At 46.5% G+C, this 20,032-nt stretch overlaps 1 protein-coding gene across 4 annotated transcripts; it reads left to right on the forward strand.

The window, feature by feature from the left end:
• The first annotated feature begins 92 nt into the window (after positions 1-92).
• Positions 93-19,176, forward strand: CLNS1A (chloride nucleotide-sensitive channel 1A). Of its 4 annotated transcripts, none has more exons than XM_035115672.2 (7): positions 93-10,919; positions 12,852-12,988; positions 13,392-13,517; positions 14,395-14,505; positions 14,855-15,028; positions 16,746-16,835; positions 18,570-19,176. In XM_035115672.2, exons 1-6 carry the CDS (start codon positions 10,801-10,803, stop codon positions 16,811-16,813), a joined length of 735 nt encoding a protein of 244 aa, XP_034971563.2. In that variant the 5' UTR covers positions 93-10,800; the 3' UTR covers positions 16,814-16,835; positions 18,570-19,176. The 4 variants fall into 4 exon arrangements, with proteins under 4 accessions (XP_034971563.2, XP_034971562.2, XP_034971565.2 ...); XM_035115671.2 differs by having other exon boundaries at positions 16,746-16,830; XM_035115674.2 differs by having other exon boundaries at positions 14,395-14,478; positions 16,746-16,830.
• The last annotated feature ends 856 nt before the right edge of the window (positions 19,177-20,032 follow it).

Raw genomic sequence — 20,032 nt, forward strand, 5'->3', positions numbered from 1 at the left:
GAAAGAAAGCATTCCAAGTTGGTCAGGGCCCAAAATCTGAACTGTGGAGGGATGGAGGGGGGAAAGCTTTGGGGGGGGGGTTGTCGGGGTACAGAAGCACTTGTACTCAAACTTTTTCATAGGAGATATATATTCTATTTAAATGTTCACAACTTAGATTACAATTTAACATGCAGTTTTAAGGGGGAGGGGGGAGGAATCTTTACTGTTGCATTTTGTGACTTGTGGGTTAACTTGCCATAGTTCATTTTAGTAAATCACTTTCCCGAAAAGCAACCTTGGTTAGAGAGAGAGAGAGAGAGAGGTCGAGGAATAGAAAGCTCTCACATAATCATTTGATTCAAAGCTTCCCCAACCCATAATAATTTTAACTTTTTAAAGTGTTTTGTACAGTAAAAAGTGTAAAGCTATATAACGAGCTTTTGACAATTTGGAGCCCATGCTAGCAGCGAGTTCATAAAGAGGCTCTTGTTTTTAATGCATTAGTCTGCCTGGTGGTCTCCGCGTACGATAACCTCTTGGGAGGAGGTGCAGTTTTTGCTGTGAACAGATGATGGGGCTCCTGTAAAGAGTTAACTGGCCGCTTTTTTTAAAAAAAAACCCCTTTCTGTGCTCTTAGTATCTACTTCAAATTGAAGTATGCAAATGAAGCAGTTTTCCTTCTGGGAGGCTGTGTGTGTGTGTGTGTGTGTGTAAGATTAATTTTACTTATCAGTCTGGATGTTCTAGCAGGTTTTGACAGTAGTTAACTGGCCTATAGGCTCCTTCGTGTTTATAATATGCATTTTAATAGTTGTCGCGTGACCAACTGATTTCTAAAGCAGAACATTTCTGGGGGGAAATGCATGATCCCCTCACCCCCCACCAAGAAATTCCTGCTGTTGGAACTTGGGCAACATAACTCTGGGTGTGAGTGCCTGCTCTCTACTTCAAAAAAAAAGTTTCTCTGCCCATTTTGCAGCCGGCCAAACAAGAATATGACTGGCCCATGGTGTTTGCCACTTCATCCTTTCAGATGTGTGTCAGGCTCTGTTATGTTCTCTTGTCTTGTATTTCTTTCTTTCTACACAGTTTTTCACAGAGATGCTTGGAAGAATACTCTGCAAAGCTTTGAAATCCAAAACGGCCATTTTACTCCGGGTTTTCTTTTTCTCCTCCCCCCTCAAAACAGGGTTTTGTACTTAATTCTGGTGCTGGGTCCATTGCTGGCAATGGCTGCACCAGTCTTGCTGTGGGCATTGAGTTGACAGCTCCCCTTCCCTTGCCTGTCTTGAATTTTTTATTTTACTTTTTAGACGTTTGTCTGTAGCTGAGCACTTCCATGTTGTTTGTTTGTCTGTTTCATTGTGATTTTAACCGTGGCATTAGGCCTGTATAAAATACCTCGCACGAAAACCTCGGCTTCCCCATTTTTTTTTAAATGGCCTTTAATTCATTTTTGGTTCTCTCTTTTCTCTCCCCCTCCCCCTGCTCCCGCTATCCACTCTCTGTACACGATAGCCACTCCACCAATTTTATTCTAGCAATGTGTATCTTCCACCTTTAGAATTCTAGAGCCCTCGGACCTTAAAAAAAAATACTAGCTTCTCCAAGCAGTGTTTTATGTAGTTAACAAAGCAAAGCCTCCCAGGTTGTATCGCATAACTTTTGTTAGCAGCCATCTATTTGAATAAGAGAATAAAGCTAAAAAGCCACACAAATGCTGAAATCATTCTTTAAACTGGTCCGTTGTCGTTTCCTTCTGCTTGAGTGCAGCACGTTTTCGCTCTCTGGGTTTACAGCAGAGCAGCCCACGGTCGTTAAAATTCCTCAGCTAATGCAATAGCCACTTTCATGTATTGTTATTTTTTAAAATAATGTTTTTAGAAGACGCAGGCCCTTGAAAACGTCTTCTCTTTCCCAAGAAGCAAGCAAATAGTCCGCACCTGCACTCGGAAAAAGCAAAATGTACATTCCCAGTTCTGGTTGGCAATTAAATTTTTAGATGCCATATCTTGGAACTCTGGATGAGGCCGGAAAGATCAGCAGCATCAGCTGCCCATCGACTGGTTCACACATGACTCAAAATGCAGGCAGAGAGTAGCTTGAACCTCCTTTTTCACTAGTGTGAACTGGCGTGCTATGTGAGATCTCTTCTCACTCCTGATTACCTGACGTTTGCCTTGCTATTAGGAGTGAGGAAGTTTTGTAAGGAGACGTCTCTGGCAGAGCATTTGTAACTGTTCACACTGGGGAGCGGGAAAGAGAATATTGGACTCCCTCTTTTTTTTTTTTGCAGGATAAAACTTCTGAGGTGCACAAGGGTACTTGACCCCAAGGCCATATCGGAAGTCTGTGGGTGCAGGATGAAGCCCTTGCCTACCCATTCCCAATTGCACATGTGTCTTTTCTCAGAAAAGGACGTCTGCTGTCCTCCCTACCTTGCAATTTTCACTGACCTTTAAGAGTGTCGTGTGTGTACCTGCAACTTCTTGAAAACAGAAGCCTCCTCAAGGAGCTCCTCCATCTTATACTTGCGCTGTGGTTCTCTAGTTTTTGTATAACCAAGCCAGAGACATCATTTGGGTGCTTGGCACCATCACCTCTCCAGGCCTGGTGGGTATTAAGTGCTTGACCAGTAACGTGTAATGGACATTTGTGGCACAGAGGCAACTTTTGAGCTGTGCCTCCCAGTCAAATAGGACGAAGGGAACTAGCTGAAAGCTTGGCTTGTGATGGCCTTGCTGAATGGACTTTGGGAATTGTGTTTGAGATAATTGTTCAGAACTCCACCAGAAACCCCTGGAAGCAAGAGCATTGATTATTGTTTTAAGTTTGCAGTGTTAGTGCTTCTGATATTTGCAATACTTGGAGGTATCAAACTAGAAAGGAATGCAGAAGGCTTGCAAGTAGGACAGTAGAATTGCCCTGGAAGAAATGAGAGTGTTGGATATGTACTGTTTGTGTTGTATAAGGCACATGTGATGGTTCATGCACAAATAAATTCTGGTAGAGTCTCTTGAAGAGAACTTCTGCTTGTTGGCTATTAATTTAGGAAGTTATTCTAGCATAAAGTGTTAGAGCTAATCTTGGTGATCGCATAGACTTGGTCTTCTTTGAGCCAATCAGATCATGGACTTGTTCCCTCCTCTGTCCCCATTTTTCAGATTTTTGCAAAAAGCAAAGTGACAACTCCCCTCTCCATCTGTCTCGTTTTGGGGAACAGCTCTCGGCTGGAGTCATAGGATGGTAATGAGCTGAGTTTTACTTGGAGTAGACCCGTTGAAATGAGGGAACCTGACTAACTTGGGCCCGTCAGTTTCGATAGGTCTGCTGGTTGAATGCCTTTCATAGTCTTTTCTGTTGCCTGGCCTCGTCTGGTTGTCAGAACGTACTCATGGCTTGGAGTAGAAGACAGCCTCTCTCTTTCCACGCAGCTGTGTTGTTGGAAGACCTGAGCAGCCCTCTTGAGGCAAGCAGTGACTTGAGAATGAATGATGCGCCAATGGACATAGATTGAACCGTAGAAAGGCAGCAGAATTTGAAGAGAGGAAGCCAATGAGAAACTGGTGAAAAGGGCGACTGCTGCTTCTCAAGGCGGGTTTCCACCGTTCTGCAGCATCGTTTGTGGGCTCGTTTTTACGTTTGGGTGGGTGTGCCTCCCTCCCAAATTAGTGTGCAATCTCACTTCCTCTGTGGAGACATGCAGGGGGATGTCCAGCACCACAAACTCTCTCTATTCTGCACTCGCAGTTTCCATCCCAGTTTTATCCCTTCTCCTTGAATAGACTGAACCTGTAGTACGTAAGTACCAGGAGGGGCGGTGGGGGGGGGGAGGGAGAGAATGGTAGGGCGCCCCAGTTCCAACCCCTTAGACCTGTTGCCCCCAGATCATTGCTTGCTGAACCAGCATCCCAACTCCTGTTTGATCTAATGCACAGTGTAAACGATGGAGCCATTCCCACTTGTAATCATGGAACCATAAATACGTTTTGTTTTGCAAACGGAAGCATGGCAGCGAAAGGTGGAAGCAGAGGTTTGCAAAGGCCAGGGAACTTGGTGTATGTGTCTCAGCATTGAATCGCTGCGGCCCATTGAATGCTGCTATATCAATTGACTGGGATTCGATAGGGGATGCCTGGCAGAAATACGTAATATTCTAGCCTTGTGATGGTGGCTGACTTGTTGCAAGGCCCTGGGTAGTGCGCATTCGAATACATGGCGTCCAGGTGTTTGGCTGGGGAAATGCTTCCGAGACTTTAAAATGGGGGTGACTGTGTGTGTGTGTGTGTGTGTGTGTGTGTGTGTGTGTGTGTAGATATATATACACATACAGATGTGCGTGCACACACAAAGAAAGAGCATGAGACACACAGCCCCGATTAAACGGGAGTCACTGATCCAGATGTTAAAGGGCTTTTCCCTGCCTCCCAGCTAAAAATATGAATGTTGCCAAACAATAGGTATGTCATATTGCTACCCTGCATAAAGTGTTGCCCTGCAAACCGTATTGTTAAACTGAACCCCAGAAATCTGCAGTGTGTGTGATTTTACAGGTACTATATGTGTGTGTCTTTTTAATTGTTGTATGCTTGTGAGTGTCACAGTTTTAATATCTGTGTGTGGGCAAATTTGACTGGATACATGTTCAGGTGTCAGCGAGGTTTCAATGCTTATCCATGGTTTCTTGGAAAAAACTAGAACTAGATGTTTTGATTCCCCCCCCCTCCCCTTTAAAAATCGCGTATGGGGTGCAGCTCTGCTACTATGAAGGAAGCAGAATTTAATCAGTCACCTTTAAACATGTGCATTGAAGGAAGCTACCCAAAGGAATTGTGGCTTGGGCCCATCCCTAAAGTGATGCAGGAGGTGACAGAAATCTGGAGTTGTACCACTTGAGAGACGGCATGCAAGTGAGATGGTTTTTAAAGGTTTCCCTACATAACAAGCATCCCTGCATGGGGGTAGGGTGTTTGTGTTTGGGATGAAGGAACATTCAGAACTCTTACCCATCGCATGCAGTCTGAAGTGGTACAGTCCAGAATTCTGCCAGCTTAATTCTGCATAATTTTAGAACATCTCTTGATTTCTTCCAAATCTACGGTTAAAAAACCTTTTAAAGGATCTGACTCTCCCCTCCACCAGTCCTCAATGTGTTAAAGGCATCCTGACAATTGGATGCCTTTAATAAACTAATTTAGTATTGCATGGTGGGAAAATGCCTGCCTCTATATGAGTAATAATCTTTCTTTCTTTCTCTTTCTCTCTCTTTCTTCTCCCACCTTAAAACTTTGGGACCTATCCAATATAAATGGCGTACTTGATCCTCTTTTGATTTCAACAGGAGTGTGTTAAGGACGGATGTAACTTTCACATTGAACTTTCGCTTGGCTTGATTATGTCAGCCCTCCAAACAAAATAGCCAGTAAACAGCTGCCTTTAGTCTAAACCTATAGTAGCACTGTTTGGAATGTTTCATAAATTGCATACAATTGAAACAGGGCTTTGGGTGGAGAGAAGCAGAGCAGCTGGGGGATTGGGATTTCTGCAGTGCCGTGTGTACGTGAAAGATTTAAAGACCTAATTAAAGCTGTGCAGCAAGAGGAGACTTAGCAGTTCCTTGATTTGCGAAATCCAAGCTAGCAATTCTGGGGGATTCTACATGGGTTTTCTTACTTGTTAGATGGAAATTTCTCTCTTTTGAACAACTGCTGTTGGGATAACGGGTTTGGTTCATGTGCTGTGGTGAGGGGGCCTTTGGCGACACTACCCATTGCCCTATATTAAACAGCAAACTTGCATTTCCTAGCCAGAAACTTGTTGTTTTGTCTGCTGTATATTTGTGCCTGTTGTTGATGCAATCAGAACAGAAATGGTCAAGCATTTATAAGTCTCTCTCTCTCTCTCCCCCACCCGCAATGGCTAGCATTGTGAGCACGAGTTAATTTTCCTACCCCTTCTAGTTACAGCCAGAGAAATACTACCCCATGCTTGTGTAGGTGTTGCCCAGATTTTTTGCACTTGCCCAATGTTCCCATTCTTCCTCCTGTTCCTAGAACTTAAGTTCACTTTAAAAAAAAAATCACCATCTTGTCTGGAATTATGTTCTGTCTCCACAGTCAAGATCTGCTGAAATATTATTTGGTCGGTCCATAACCCTTGCATCAATTTTCTTGATCCTGCACTCCTCCTGTGCGCAGTCTCCCTCTCCTCCCCTCCTCACCCAGCCCAATTTAATCAGCTAGCGAGCCATTTCATTTAAGTCAGTTGACAGTCAGTGCCCAGTCAGGGTAGGGGAGCCTGTGCTGTTTTGTCGGCTGCTCCACGGGACTTCAGCAGTGGTGGCAAAATGCAGAATTCCCTGAGAGAGAGATCAAGCTAGGAACAAAGGTAACACACACCTTGCAAGGTAAGAGCACCTGCAATCCAGCACAGAATAGCAGGGGCTTGGCTCCCATGGTGGAATCAGGTACATACCGTGAGCTGGGTTCTGCCTGCGTGCCTTTGCCCTGCTCGTGTACGTTTGCTTGTACGTACTTGATCACGCTTCCTGCATTGTCAAGTTTCACCGTTTTCCTATTCTGCGCCTTGCCTATTGGGCAGCTTCTTCTGAAACAGCCTAGCCGAACGGACGTTGCATCGGTACAATCCCATAACAATTGGGGGGGGGGAAGTGATGGAGAGAGGAAGGGGTGCATCTTGCAGGCTGATTTTAGTTCTCAAATGGGCAGCGTCCCCGTCTGTAGCTAAACATTTCATTCTCTGTTACCGTAAGGCAATTGCATGCATTTTTGTGGATCCTTCCCCCACACCCCCGAGCAAGATTATCGGGTACATATTCTGGCCAAAAGGGCAGTGAGGCAGCATTGCTGCATCAGGAACTGGTGGGGGCTCACTCTGGCACACTTTGGCAGACTAACTTCACAACCAATCTGTTCTAAGGGAGTGAAGTTTCTCCCTTAGCTGTTGGCTTGTTGTGTAACAGTGAGAGGCAGATACTTGTCTTCCTAACCAGGACTAAAGTTTTGACATGATAGCAAAGCAAAGCCCCTGTAGACATGCTCTGTCTTTTTTTTTTGTTTTCCCTTTTGCTACTATACACAAACTTTTCAAATCATGCCTGGCATCTAATGCAACGTGAATTAAAGCATTATATCTTTCCCTTGCACTGATAGGACTTTTGTTTCAGGGTGCGGGGCAGGGGGTGGGCAGCGAGCCGTCGGCCAGTTTCTTAACTCTGCTCTACAGAAATTTGCTGTTTGGTTCCACAAGGAAAAGCCACGTCAGGCGAAAGGTGGCATGTTGGTGGCGTCGCTTTCGCCTCCTGCTCATTGTCTTGTACACGGTTCAGTAGATCCGTGCAGATATCTGCTAGGCCAGGGGTGGAGAACATCTTGTTGGACACAAATTCCCATCTTTGTTTTTCAGCCAGCATGGCCAATGGTCAAGGGTTATGGGAGCTGTTGTCTCTGCAGGGCCACCGGTTCCCCATTCTTGCGCTTAGTGAACTGTTGTTTCAATACTCTTTATTTTTGAAAAATAAAATTAAATTAAAAACTAGGTGACGTTTTTCAGATAAGTCTTGCAAACTACTCCATATTATTTGTGCTCTGTCTGCACGCAGGGGACGGCGTCTCGTACTTCCCAAGCCTGCACCTTTTCCTTGTGGGGGAGTGTGCACCTTTTTTACAGTGGAGGAGGTCCACTGTAGTTCTGCAGTCCCTTCTCTTCTTTTGAGGCTACTGCAAATGTTACAAGTTGTGTGTGGTGGGTGAAGTTCACAGGTCTGGCTTGGAGCCATGTGTGCACTGATCGGCCTGGCGAAGTAATTTTCTAGCGCAGGGCCGTTTCATTGTATTTTATAATTGGAGCTTTCTAAATCTTGACCTTCGCCATTGAATCGGAGCCTCTTTTCTTCTTTGCACCCGCCCAGCTCAAATGCTTACATTTTGGGTGAAATGCAATCTGCCAAGGCTCCTCTCTGATGTCTCCCTTAATTTAGCAGAACTGCACTGAAGCTGAGCAATGGAGGCGTCATCCTTTGGGAGCAGAGAGCAACTCTGGCACTACTTTATGCCCAGAATTTTCTCACCTTTAACCTTTCTCCTTCCCCCACCCCATTCACTATAAAAGTAATACTGGTAAATTTGGGGTGGTGGGGAGGGACCTGCTTTGGCCAGTCTCTGCGAAAACAAATTATTGTACAACGTGTTTACTAAAGCAGAAAAATCATGGATTGCTTGCATTTTGAAAGGAACAGACACCGGGGTTTTTATATGTGGTCTGTGCATTTTAAGGCTGCGTCATGACAAGCCTGCGTAGTTGCTGCAAAAGTTGATGCTTCTTTGTTTGGTCTGAGAAGACAGATCAGGAAGCGGAGTTTCCAGCCCAGTGCATTATTGGCAGAATCTGCATTGTGCTTGAGAAGTGATGGGTGCGCATGTATTTTCCCTTGCGAAGATCATTTCCATGCTTTTTATTTTTATTTTTTAAAAGAATGCTGCATCTGAAGTGGCCAATTAGAGGGGGAAGTGAATACCTTGGGGAAAGAACTGGAAGTGTCTTCATTGTTGTACATAAATCCTGGGTTGCTTTCTCTCTTCCCTCTTTCAGTTTCCAACCCCCCCCCCCAACTCTCCCCCCCCCCCCAGTAAACTCACTTGCATGGAAAACTTAACTTGAAATGGAGAGTCCCCTGTACCCTCAACGCTCAAAAGTGGTTAACTGCAGTTGACTAACAGCTGGTGTTTTTAGCTTTGCAGTACATGACTGTTTAAATACTGTATTCCTTGTAAATGAAGTTTAAAAAAAAATGTTACGGCTGGTGCCAATATTTTTGTTATTGAAATGTTCAATGTTGTCTCACTACGGTCTGGTCAGAGCTCTTTGTGTATAAGCCGGGCCTGCAGCCTTTTTCTAGCTCGGAGGCCTGATTGTGTAACTTTTTTTTTTCTTTCATAATGTTTTTGTTTTGTTTTGTTTATAATATCTACTGTCATTTCTTTCATATAAATATGACATGTAAATTGTCATAATAAAAAAAAACCATTTAAAGTAAGTTGACGTACAGAGAAAGTGTGCGAGGAGCCACGCATTTCCTTGTCATGGCATCGTGGAAGATGGCAGGTCACACAAGAATAACCATTAAATCAGTTACAGGTAGGTAGCCGTGTTGGTCTGAGTCGAAGCAAAATAAAAAAATTCCTTCAGTAGCACCTTAAAGACCAACTAAGTTTTTATTTTGGTATGAGCTTTCTTTTATTACAGAAAAAATTCAGGAACAGACTGGAAAGAGAAGTTGCTGAATTGGAACTCATTACCAAGCTTAAAACCATGGAGCCACCTGGGATGAATAAAGACATTGGATTCTTATCTCATTATGCATGATCAAGCTTTCTTTAGCGTCTCAGCCCTTGCTTTCCCCCCACAGGACCAATTGCAGTCATCAGCAGTCGTTAACAGCCATCTACAGGTTTACCACTCCCATCAGCCCATCACCCATTCCCACCCACCCCCACCCTCTGTATATACATAAGGGTCTGACTTCTGTTTCAAGTGTATCTGAAGAAGTGTGCATGCACACAAAAGCTCATACCAAAATAAAAACTTAGTTGGTCTTTAAGGTGCTACTGAAGGAAGTTTTTTATTTTGCATTAAATCAGATTCACTAATTTTACTGCAGATGGACATTTTGATAAATGGCTTTTAAAAATAAAAATCAAGAGAGCTGAACAGAGATCAACAGAAAGATGTCAAAAATGGGAAATTTAAACAATGTAATGTGTAGGTAAGAACTAAAATGTGGAGAGATCCAGGTGAGGGTTGGGGGGCTTCCAATGAATTTTAAAGTTATATAGACGAGTGTTCGTTTATTGAAGGCAGCCCTGCAGAGGGAAGTTTTTTTAAAATGTTCTATTATGTTTTTATATATGTTTTATTATTATCATCATTGGCCATTTGTAAGCCAGGTGGAGGTACTGCAGTTTTACCCAATTTTAATTTAGCTGCAGTAGGAAGTTGTGAGAACCTGAAATGAATACTATTTTTTTCAAAAAGAGAGGGAACTGGTGATGTAGGAGAGGTCTAGATTAGGTCCCGAGAAGTGTTGGCAGGAATGTCTCTCTATTTCGTTTTTTCACTTAATTATTATTACCAATTTCGTTGCAACTTATCCGGCCCTCCGGATGCTTTGGGACATCATCCCAGGACCACTGGTCCTGTTAGCTAGGAATGATGGTAGTTGTAGTCCCAAAACGTCTGGAGGGCCAAGTTTGGGGACGCCTGCTTCAGGCGCTGAGGGACTACAGTTCCCGCCATCCCTGGCGGCCGGCCGCACTCGCTGAGGATGACGGGAGTCGGAGTCCAACGCCGCTCAGGATCGGCCTTCCCTCAGTTCTCAGGCGGCTAGTCCCTTAAGCATCGACGGGAGGCAAATGGAGACGGGCCGTTCCCTTCCACCCCTCGTCACCGTGTGGTTTATTTATCATCCTTCCCATCCGCTCTCCCCACCGCCGTCGCGCCTCTTTAAAATAAATTTTCTGAAGTGTTTATTGGATTCCAACATGGCGTCCGCCGCCTCCCCTCGTGAGGCGAGTGGGGACGGTCACGTGACGGCAACAACAGAGACGCGGAGGCGGGGCTTTGCGTCTCTATGGTGACGGGGCGGTTGCGCGGGGAGAACGCTTCCGGGTCGACTGGGGGAAAGCTGCGCGCGCTTCCGGTTTCGTTGCTTCCCCCCCCCTCCCCTCTTCGTTTTCCAGGCGCGATAGCGCGAAGAGGCGCTGGGAGGATCTCCGACCTGACGCCGACGCCGCTGCTGCCATGAGCTTCCTGAAGCCTCTCGTGGCGCCTACCGAGGGGGTCCGGCTTCGGCAGCCCGAAACGGAGGCCGTGCTGGGGGGACGAGGCCTGGGCACCGGGAGCCTCTACATCGCCGAGAGGTGAGAGAGAGAGCGAGAGGCCGGCCTCTGCGCGGAAGGTTCAGGGGCTTCGCCTGCGGAACTCCCTGCCACAGGGTGCGGGGGTAACAGAGAGGCCCGTTATTCTTGACGGAGCCTCCCCACTCAGAAGCAGTCTACCTTCGAGGTCCTGCTGTGACGGGCAAGCCATGGGAGAGCTTTCATGCTCTGGGGTGGTGGTTGCTTTTTGGCTGGATTTAGCTGGCCAGGGAACGTGGACCAAATGCATTATTTGGCCTGTTGGCGCCGAGGGCGCTTGCTTACATGTAGGAATAGCGTTGCGGTTAATGCAGGCACCCCCAAACTGCGGCCCTCCAGATGTTTTGAACTACAATTCCCACTATTCCTGACTACTGGCCCTCTTAGCTAGGGATCATGGGAGTTGTAGACCAAAACATCTGGAGGGCCGCAGTTTGGGGGTGCCTGGGTTAATGCATGTGGTTCTTTATACCCCTCCTTTTTTCCCTGAGGGGGAGTCAGTGCTACTTACAGACAAAAATAAGAACAGCTTAAAAAAAAGTGGGGGTGGGGGAGCAACAATAATGCAAAAAACAGACGTTAATAGAAATGAAATTATATATTAATACAAAATGTCTGCTACAAACAAAATGGTTTTTGGAAACACACCATTTGAAAAAAAGAATTCAAAATATATACCAGAAAATGAGACACAAACAATAAGAGATGGGTGCCCTTCACGCCCCGGTTGTGAAACTCCTATTTCCCCACTGTAGTTCCCCACCTAGACTTTTGGTTTGGTCCAGTAGCTTCAGTAACGCTGTAGAGTTAAAAATATGCTGATACCCATGCCTAGGGTTTGGCAGGTCCAATGAGGCTAGTAGGGGAATAATGGATGCTAGATCACAGGGTATACATGGTCCTGGATACGTGATGCAGCATCCTTGGCTGACACAAAATAAGTTTGTTCCTGTTGGGGTTTGGGTGGGCAGTGGCCTTGGAACCTAAGGAATATTGCTATTTTCGCCTTAACCAACCTGGTGCCCTCAAGAAGTTTTGGATTACAGCTCCCATCGGCCTCAGCCAGTACGGCTGAGATATTATCACTGTTAGTGACAGCAGCTGGGGGTGTGAACAGAATGTCTTCTCCACCCTATCCTCCTTAAACCTTTACCTGTTGTACTGTTTTGGGATGGCAGTGGATGTCATCTCTGAACCTGAACATTGCTAGTGTATGGGAGAGGGAATAGTTTATTAACCAGGATACCATAAACTGTCAGACACATGCTGTGACTTTTTTTTCTTCACTAACTCGTTCAACATTTTATAGTTCAGCTGCCCCCAGTCTGCAGTAGACTGAATTTCTGGACATTGACCACCTGCCTGACTTCTGATTCCTTAAGTTTAAGCCCTCCCTTCTGCACCCAGGTGGGAGCTGCTCGTATAGGACAATGGCGAAATCCAGAATTTTAGGACAGCTGCCATTGGGCAGCAATGATATCTTACGTATCCCTTTGTCCTCCACCCTGACAAGGAATAGACCAGGCATCCCCAGACTTTGGCCCTCCAGATGTTTTGGGCTACAATTCCCATCTTCCCCAACTACTGATCCTGTTAGCTAGGGATCATGGGAGTTGTAGGCCAAAACATCTGGAGGGCCACAGTTTGGGGGTGCCTGGAATAGACCTTATCAGTGTTCAAGGACTCAGTTCTGACAGCAAGAAGACTTGGGTGGCAAACCAGAGGCAGTGTGGGGTGTGGTCTGGGGAGAGCTCCAAGGGCCAGAGAGAGAGATGATTTGGCCCTCGTGCCTGAGGTTCCCCACGCCTACTTAATTCCTCATTCTCCTAGGACACTGGTGGTGCATAGTGGGGACCTGGCTTGAAAGAAGGATGGAGCTCCTCTATGACATAACTAAAACTGCTTTCGTTTTCTTTGGGTTTCCTCCCCCACCAGCCGCCTGTCATGGATAGAGACTTCAGGCCTCGGGTTCTCGTTGGACTATCCCATCATAAGCTTGCATGCCATCTCCAGGGATCTGAATGCTTATCCGTGGGAGCATTTGTACGTCATGGTAAATGCAAAGTTTGAAGGTACGGAAGAGAGACAGTCTAGTGAAGTGGCGAGGCATTGGGTTCAAATCTCTGCTGCATCATGAAGTTTGCTGGGTGGCTGTGGGCAAGCCATGAGGTTTCAGCCTAGCTTACCTTGCAAGGTTGTTGTGAAAGTAAAATGGTACCATGTCACAAGCCCAGGGCTGCTAAATCATGTTTCCAGTGTTCTTGGTCAATAATTTCATAGTTCCATATTCTTCATGGTAACCAGCAGAAAGAAGCCGGCTGTGCAAATTTCCAGGCCTGTACAGCTGATGTTTATACTGTACAGCTGATGTTTATATATTTGAACTGCTTTCAAATGTTTTAAATGATATGGATCATTCTTCAGTTAGCATTATTTCAGATAACTTGGCAACACAACTATGTTTGAATTCCTTAGTAGAAGAATCAAAAGAAGATGGCATGGGAGAAAAAGAAGAGGAGGAGGAGGAGGAGGAGGATGGCAGCAATGATGATCTTGAGCCCATTTCAGAATTCAGATTTGTACCCAGCGACAAATCAGCCTGTAAGTAGGAAGAACAGCACAGCTCAGCATAGCTTCCATGGCTAGAATAATGGTGCCCAGGTTGCTGTTGTGAAGTGGGATTGCCTCTGCACTCAAGATGGTGGAGCAGGACCTGGGATTACCAATTTACTTCTAGAGGCAACCTTGCTCTGCACACCGAGTGTTGGAATGTGGCACCTGTGGAGCGTCTCCACCGCCATCATTCTGCCCGGACACTGAGGTCCAGCACCGAGGGCCTTCTGGCGGTTCCCTCGTTGCGAGATGCCAAGTTGCAGGGAACTAGGCAGAGGGCCTTCTCGGTGGTGGCGCCTGCCCTGTGGAATGCCCTCCCAACAGATGTCAAAGAGGAAAACAACTACCAGACTTTTAGAAGACATCTGAAGGCAGCCCTGTTCAGGGAGGCTTTTAATGTTTAATAGACTATTGTGTTTTAATTTTCTGTTGGAAGCCGCCCAGAGTGGCTGGGGAAACCCAGCCAGATGGGCGGGGTATAAATAATAAATTATTATTATTATGTGAGCACCATCCCTCATTCCAGCATAAATTGCTCCTATCAAGAGTATCTCAACAGAAGCTTAATCCAGGCAGAGGACTACGTATAACATCCGTTGTTGACTTGTGGGTGCGGCCAGCTGAATGAATCTCGAGTAGTTCCTTCAGATTGTTTGCTAGCTGTTCTGTGTTGTTTGTGCTTACAAGGTTCTGCTTACGAGCTTCCCATTGAGGCATGGGGTTGGCCACTGTGAGAACAGGATGCTGGACAAGATGGGCCATTGGTCTGATCCAGCAGGGCTCTTATGTTCTTATTCGTCCATGTCCATTTTATTTGATTGCCAGTGAACAAATTGTGCATTTCTCTGTGTGTGTTTTTCCCCAGTGGAAGCCATGTTCTCTGCCATGTGTGAATGCCAAGCCCTGCATCCTGATCCTGAAGACGAAGACTCTGACAACGACTACGAGGGTGAGGAATATGACGTGGAAGCCCACGGTAAGAGGGCTGCGGTGGGTTCCCTTAATTTTCAGAGAACGTCCATATGGCATAGAATTTTGGTCAGCTTTGTGTGCCTCCAAAGATGAAAAATTAGGCAAAACTAGCTTTGAACCAGTAGACTTATATGTTGCTGGACTCCCTACAGCACAAAGTGGTTTATAACAGTTGCAGAAATAATTTAGCACGAGGAATGGGAATTTCAGTAAATACGCATACATAATGCAAACAAGTTGGATATTTGACACTTAGTATTAATTCTATTACTGAAGTAGCTGTTGGAAAGATTTTTTTTCACCTATCTGTTGTAATGTTAGCTAGCAATTTGGGTTTTATTTGTTTGTTGCAGAAATTGGCCAAGGTGACATCCCATCCTTCTACACTTACGAAGAAGGCCTGTCACGTTTAACTGCTGAGGGTCAGGCTACCCTGGAGAGGCTGGAGGGCATGCTGGCACAATCTATAAGCACTCAGTACCACATGGCTGGGGTGCGGACAGAAGATTCCATCAGAGACTTCGAAGGTGAGTTTTAATCGTCTGTTGCTGTGTGAACGCTCAGTTGGATGTGCAGCTTATTCCTCTCCCTGCAGCCTGGTATTATTATGGATTGTTGAGGCTTGAGCTCAGAGTTATCGTCCGAGGACCTCTTGGCTAAGCTATCCGTGCACCATGGCTGTGTAGAGGGACTGTTGCCTGTATCCGCTCCAGTTAAAGGACTGGCTGCCTTCATGTTTTGCTGCATCCCAGGCTGCCTCTGCTAGCATTTTTTAAAGCACAGAGTCTGAATCCCACCTGTTCATCCTTCATCCTCCCGCACACAGACTTATTTGGAAAAACACTCTTGGGTAATCCTGTCAAGACTGGGCATGACAATAGTGTGTGAGGTTTATGGTGTACTAGTGGCATTCAGCCCGTTCAGTAAACGGGCGCTAGAACATGTGAGAGGAGCAACGGGGCCGCGGCCTTCCCTCCCTCTCTGCGCTCGGCTGCTGAGTCTTGGAGAAGGGGAGGCAGCCTTCTGAGCGCGCACAAAGGTCTCCGGAACCAGAGGCAAAGTTGAGAGCAAAGCCGGCCCCTGGGCTGCCTCTGTCCGTCCTTCGGCCCTACCTCCTTTGCGAGGCCCCCGGGCCGCCGCCACGGCCTTCACTTTCTTCCCCGCGGAGGCCTCCTTGCGCGCCTGGAACTTGCGCTTCCCCTGAGCCATCGCTCTCGGCCGCCCTGCCTTGCCTGCCTGGCTTACTTCCACACGCCCTGGCAGACGGAGGGAGGGAGGCCTCGAACCCGGAAGTGCAGGCGCTCCTGCAGGGATGAGGGCTGGAGCGGCGCGCGACCCGGAGAAGACCGGCAGGGTGCGCGCCTCCTTATGCGCAGGCAGCGAGGGGAAGGCAGCTATGCAGGCTGCTCTTTTCATGAAAATAGGCCAGCTTTTGGCCGCGACCTTTCCCCCTGACACGTTCCGCTCAGCTGCCGCTGCCTCTTTCTCCTCTGCGCAGCGCTCCCCCCCGCTTCCCCTGAGGGACCCTCGCCCCTCACACCCGCCAGGGTCCTGGGCACGTGAGTGAACCAGGTGGGGGTGGGGTGGGGAGAGCGCGCACGCTCGCTTGCTGTTGGTCGCGTGGGGGGGGGGGAATGGGAAATAAAGCAGCCTCCTTGTCCGGCCGGGAGCGGCGGTTGGTCGGCCGCAGGGAAACAGTAGGCAGAGGGTGGGGGGAGCGCGCGCGCGTGTGTGTCCAGTCTCTGCTGTCCAATCCCTGTGTCCCTGGGGCACATGCGCAGTACCCCAGGGACACACGGGACAGCTTGGATGCAGGGACAACTTGGACTTTATTATATAGGATTACAAAGAATCTATTTTTTTAAAAAAATGACATTAAGCTCTTTCTTTATCTGATTGGGTATGTTTGCTTGTTTGTAGTATTTTTGTAAGTTTTTAAAATAAAGAAATGGTTACTTTGAGCTCCTGGGGACTGGATCAGATCATGCTTTTAGAGGAGTGAAGTCTCTTCTTATGTAGGTACTTGGTAGCTTCTCCCCTTGCTTTTATTGATTGTTTTGATCTGTGGTCAGGTCCTGTGCCAAGGGTGGTGGAGGGCAGGTTTGCACAATATCCTTTTCGGTTCTTCCTTTGATTTTTATGACGCTTAAGCCAGCCTTGTCTTGGCGGCAGAGGGCACTAGTTGCTTTGTAGTCTCCCTTCATGTCTCCAAAGGTTTCAGTCCGTTTCTTCCTTTGCTTCTAGACGGAATGGAGGTGGATGCAGCCCCGGCAGTTGCTGGGCAGTTTGAAGACGCAGATGTTGATCACTGAGGAGGGTGTGGGCTGCTGTAAGGTTTGCCATCTCAATTTCCTCTCCCTTCCATATAAGGCAGTTTGGTTTTCCTGATCTCATTCATTAACTTGCTGAAAAATACCCAGCTTGGTTAGATATCGCCCCACCAGTTCACCCTATGCTCAAACAGCATATAAAGCAGACTTTTTAAACATAAAAACCCCTCCTTTTAACTAATAAAAGTTTTCATGTCTTAAATGCTACATTATAAGGGTATGGTGACTTTTGAGCTAATTCTCTGTGCAGTATCTGAGGTATCCGGTCTCAGAATTTAGATTCCTGAGGATGGTTTGTTGGTTTTATCTAGGTGATGTCTACCCCACGTTATCACAGGTTGCAGTGCAAAAGTAAAAACCATAATAAAGTAAAAAATGTGCCATGAAGCTCACCAGGTGACCTTGTGCTAGTTGTTGCTTCTCTGCCTCGCCTCCTCTCACAAGGAGGTTCACAACAAATGTATGAGGACCAAACAAAGAATGTGAAACTTTTATATACAGTGGTGCCTCAGGTTACAAACGCTTCAGGTTACAAGCTCTGCAAACCTGGAAGAGTTACCTCGAGTTGAGAACTTGTGCCCCAGGATGAGAACGGAAATCATGTGCCGATGGCGCAGCGGCAGCAAGAGACCCCAGTAGCAAAAGCACGGCTCTTGTTAAGTTTCAGGTTAAGAACGGACCTCTGGAACGAATTAAGTTCGTAACTAGAGGTACCACTGTACCGTATTTCACCGCATAATCATCACAGATTTTATGCCAAATGCATTTTCCTAAAAGTGGGCTGTGACCATTACGTGAAGCCTGAGCCAGAGCGCCGGCTTTCCAAGAGGGGTTTGGGGGCTGCGCAAGCAGCTCAGCCTCCTGTCCTGTCGAGGCCCCCGCCTCAGGCCATGTGCCCTCTGCGCCCTCCGGAGGCGCACAAAGGTTCTGCTGGGGCGAAGATGGAGGAAGCTGGTCATGCTCAGCCACTGCCTCCATTAACTTGGCTGAGCCAAGGCTGCCTGTTGCTGCCGCCGAGCACTGAGAGTGGAGGGGCTGACTTCTTCCGCTTCCAGCACCCAGCAGCAACATCAGGCAGCCTCGGCTCCACAAGGTGCACAGTGCAAGCCACCCCATCTGCGCCTTGCAAAATGGGACTGCCTGGTGCTGCTGCAGAGCACTGGGAGCTTGGCAGCAGCAGCAGGCAACCTTGGCACTGCTCCATGCCTGTTGGCAATGGCAGACCGTTCGCCGCGAGTTGGCCAAGCCCTGGGAAGAGGCCAAGACAGCCTGGGAGCTCATGGCCAATTACGCGATGAAAGATAATTTTTGGAGTGAAAAAACTGGGTGCGACTACTATATGATAGTGACAATTATGTGGTGAAATACGTTAGAACCAACTCATAAAATATCATTTATGGCATTGTTTCTCCCATTCCGGCTGTGTTCCATTGTCCTCCCCACCCTGTGCTACACCCATATACCTTTGTTACTGCTTTTTGTCCCCCTGCTACTCCCTGCCAAGTCTATAAAGCCAGTTAAAATAAACACTGGCCATCACGTAGCCTAGTATTTAAGTTCTCTTTGTATGTAATTGTGGGTTTTCTGGTGCTCACCAAAACAGCTCTGGCTCAAAACCATGCCAAGAGGTCCCTGGTGCGTTGTAGCAGCTTTGCGCTCTGCCCTATGCTTGCTTCTTTCTGTAAACCAAAAAGAAGTCCCTATCGCTGAACCCATCCATGTCTTGTCTGTTTTCCAGATTCTTCTCTCAGCATTTTCAGAACAGGCTCTCCAAGCTTGAAGATGTTATATCAGGAATTGCCCTTTCGGTATTATTGACCTAAATATGGGTATTTAGGTCTGTAAATGCTTTTATAGATGTACTGATATAAAACAGGATTTGACACTGTGGGGCTGGTTTTTTTAAAAAAAACATAAGAACTTGAGAAAAGTATAATACCTTGGGTTTGAAAGGAGGGATTAATCATGGGTTATTACTGGAAAGCCTTTACAGAAATGATAGAGATTAAAGAATAAAGTTGTACTTAGAACAGAATTCTAGATTATCCTAGAATTTCCCCCATATTTTTGTGCCTGTTTATCCACAGGTGACGATGTCTGACATGAGCGTTACTTTGGTTTAGCTAAACGAGGCAAGAGGTACGGTGGGGCTGCAGAGACAAACAAATTGTAAAAACCCTTCAAGGGATTGGCTCATTCCATTGGACGCTCTTGCTTTCTCATGGTTTTAGTGGCCCGGTTTGGCGTTGGGATGGCATCTGTATTGCCCCCAGATGGTAAACTTATTATGTTTTTTGTTATAAATAAAAACAAAATGGTTCAATAAATATAATTTTTGTATCTTACAGACTACCTTTTTGTACATTCTTTCTGTGTCACAGGAAACTTTTTTCCATATTCAAGGTTTGGCTAGTTCTCCTTTCTAGTGCTTCATGTGTCTTCCTTGGGCTCAAGGGTTCCGTGCTGTTGCAGAAGATGACAAGCAGACACGACATAGGCATATAAAATGATGCAGAGAGTGAGGAGAATTTGGGGCCATGTAATGAAGCTGAATGTTTCAAGACGCAGCACAGACAAAAGGAAGTACTGCTTCACACAGTACATAGTTGAACTGTCGAATTTGCTTCTACAAGGTGTAGCGGTAGATTAGACTTAATTCCTTGAAGGCGACACTTTGTTCTGCTTCCATTGGCAGAGTCAGTGTGCCTCTAAATGCCAGCTGCTGCAAATCACAAATAAGGAGTGTTCTTGTACTCAGATCCTGAATACGAGTTTCCCATTGGGGCATCTGGTTGGCCACTGTGAGGACAGGATTCTGGACTAGATGGGCCTTTGTACTGATCTAGCAAGGCACTTATGTTGTACTTAGCCCTCCTGATGCACACATCTGCCTAGGGGCTTGCAAACGTGGAGCTCTATTTGCCTAATTTATACTTCTTGAATTGTGTGGTGTACAGTTCACACATATTGGACTCTATCCGAGTTAGCCTATATGCCAATGTGAAGTTCCTCGTACTGAATGACAGGCAGGCATGGGGAGGGACAATTTTAATTCCCTAACACACTGGTCTTCAATTGGAGGATTGGGGATCCACAAGAGGATCACAGCCTGATCCCAAGTGGGTAGCAACAGGAGCACCACCACCAGGCATATATATGGTAAAAAAAAATAAGAAGTGAGTTCCCAAATGCATGTTTGGT

This window comes from Zootoca vivipara, chromosome 4, assembly GCF_963506605.1.
Source record: "Zootoca vivipara chromosome 4, rZooViv1.1, whole genome shotgun sequence".
NCBI lineage: Eukaryota > Metazoa > Chordata > Lepidosauria > Squamata > Lacertidae > Zootoca > Zootoca vivipara.

Coding starts and splice junctions, on each gene's coding strand:
- CLNS1A (XM_035115672.2), top strand. CDS start 10,801: ATGAGCTTCCTGAAGCCTCTCGTGGCGCCTACCGAGGGGGTCCGGCTT. Junction 12,989..13,391: donor GGTAAATGCAAAGTTTGAAG/GTACGGAAGAGA, acceptor TGAATTCCTTAG/TAGAAGAATCAAAAGAAGAT. Junction 14,506..14,854: donor ATATGACGTGGAAGCCCACG/GTAAGAGGGCTG, acceptor TGTTTGTTGCAG/AAATTGGCCAAGGTGACATC.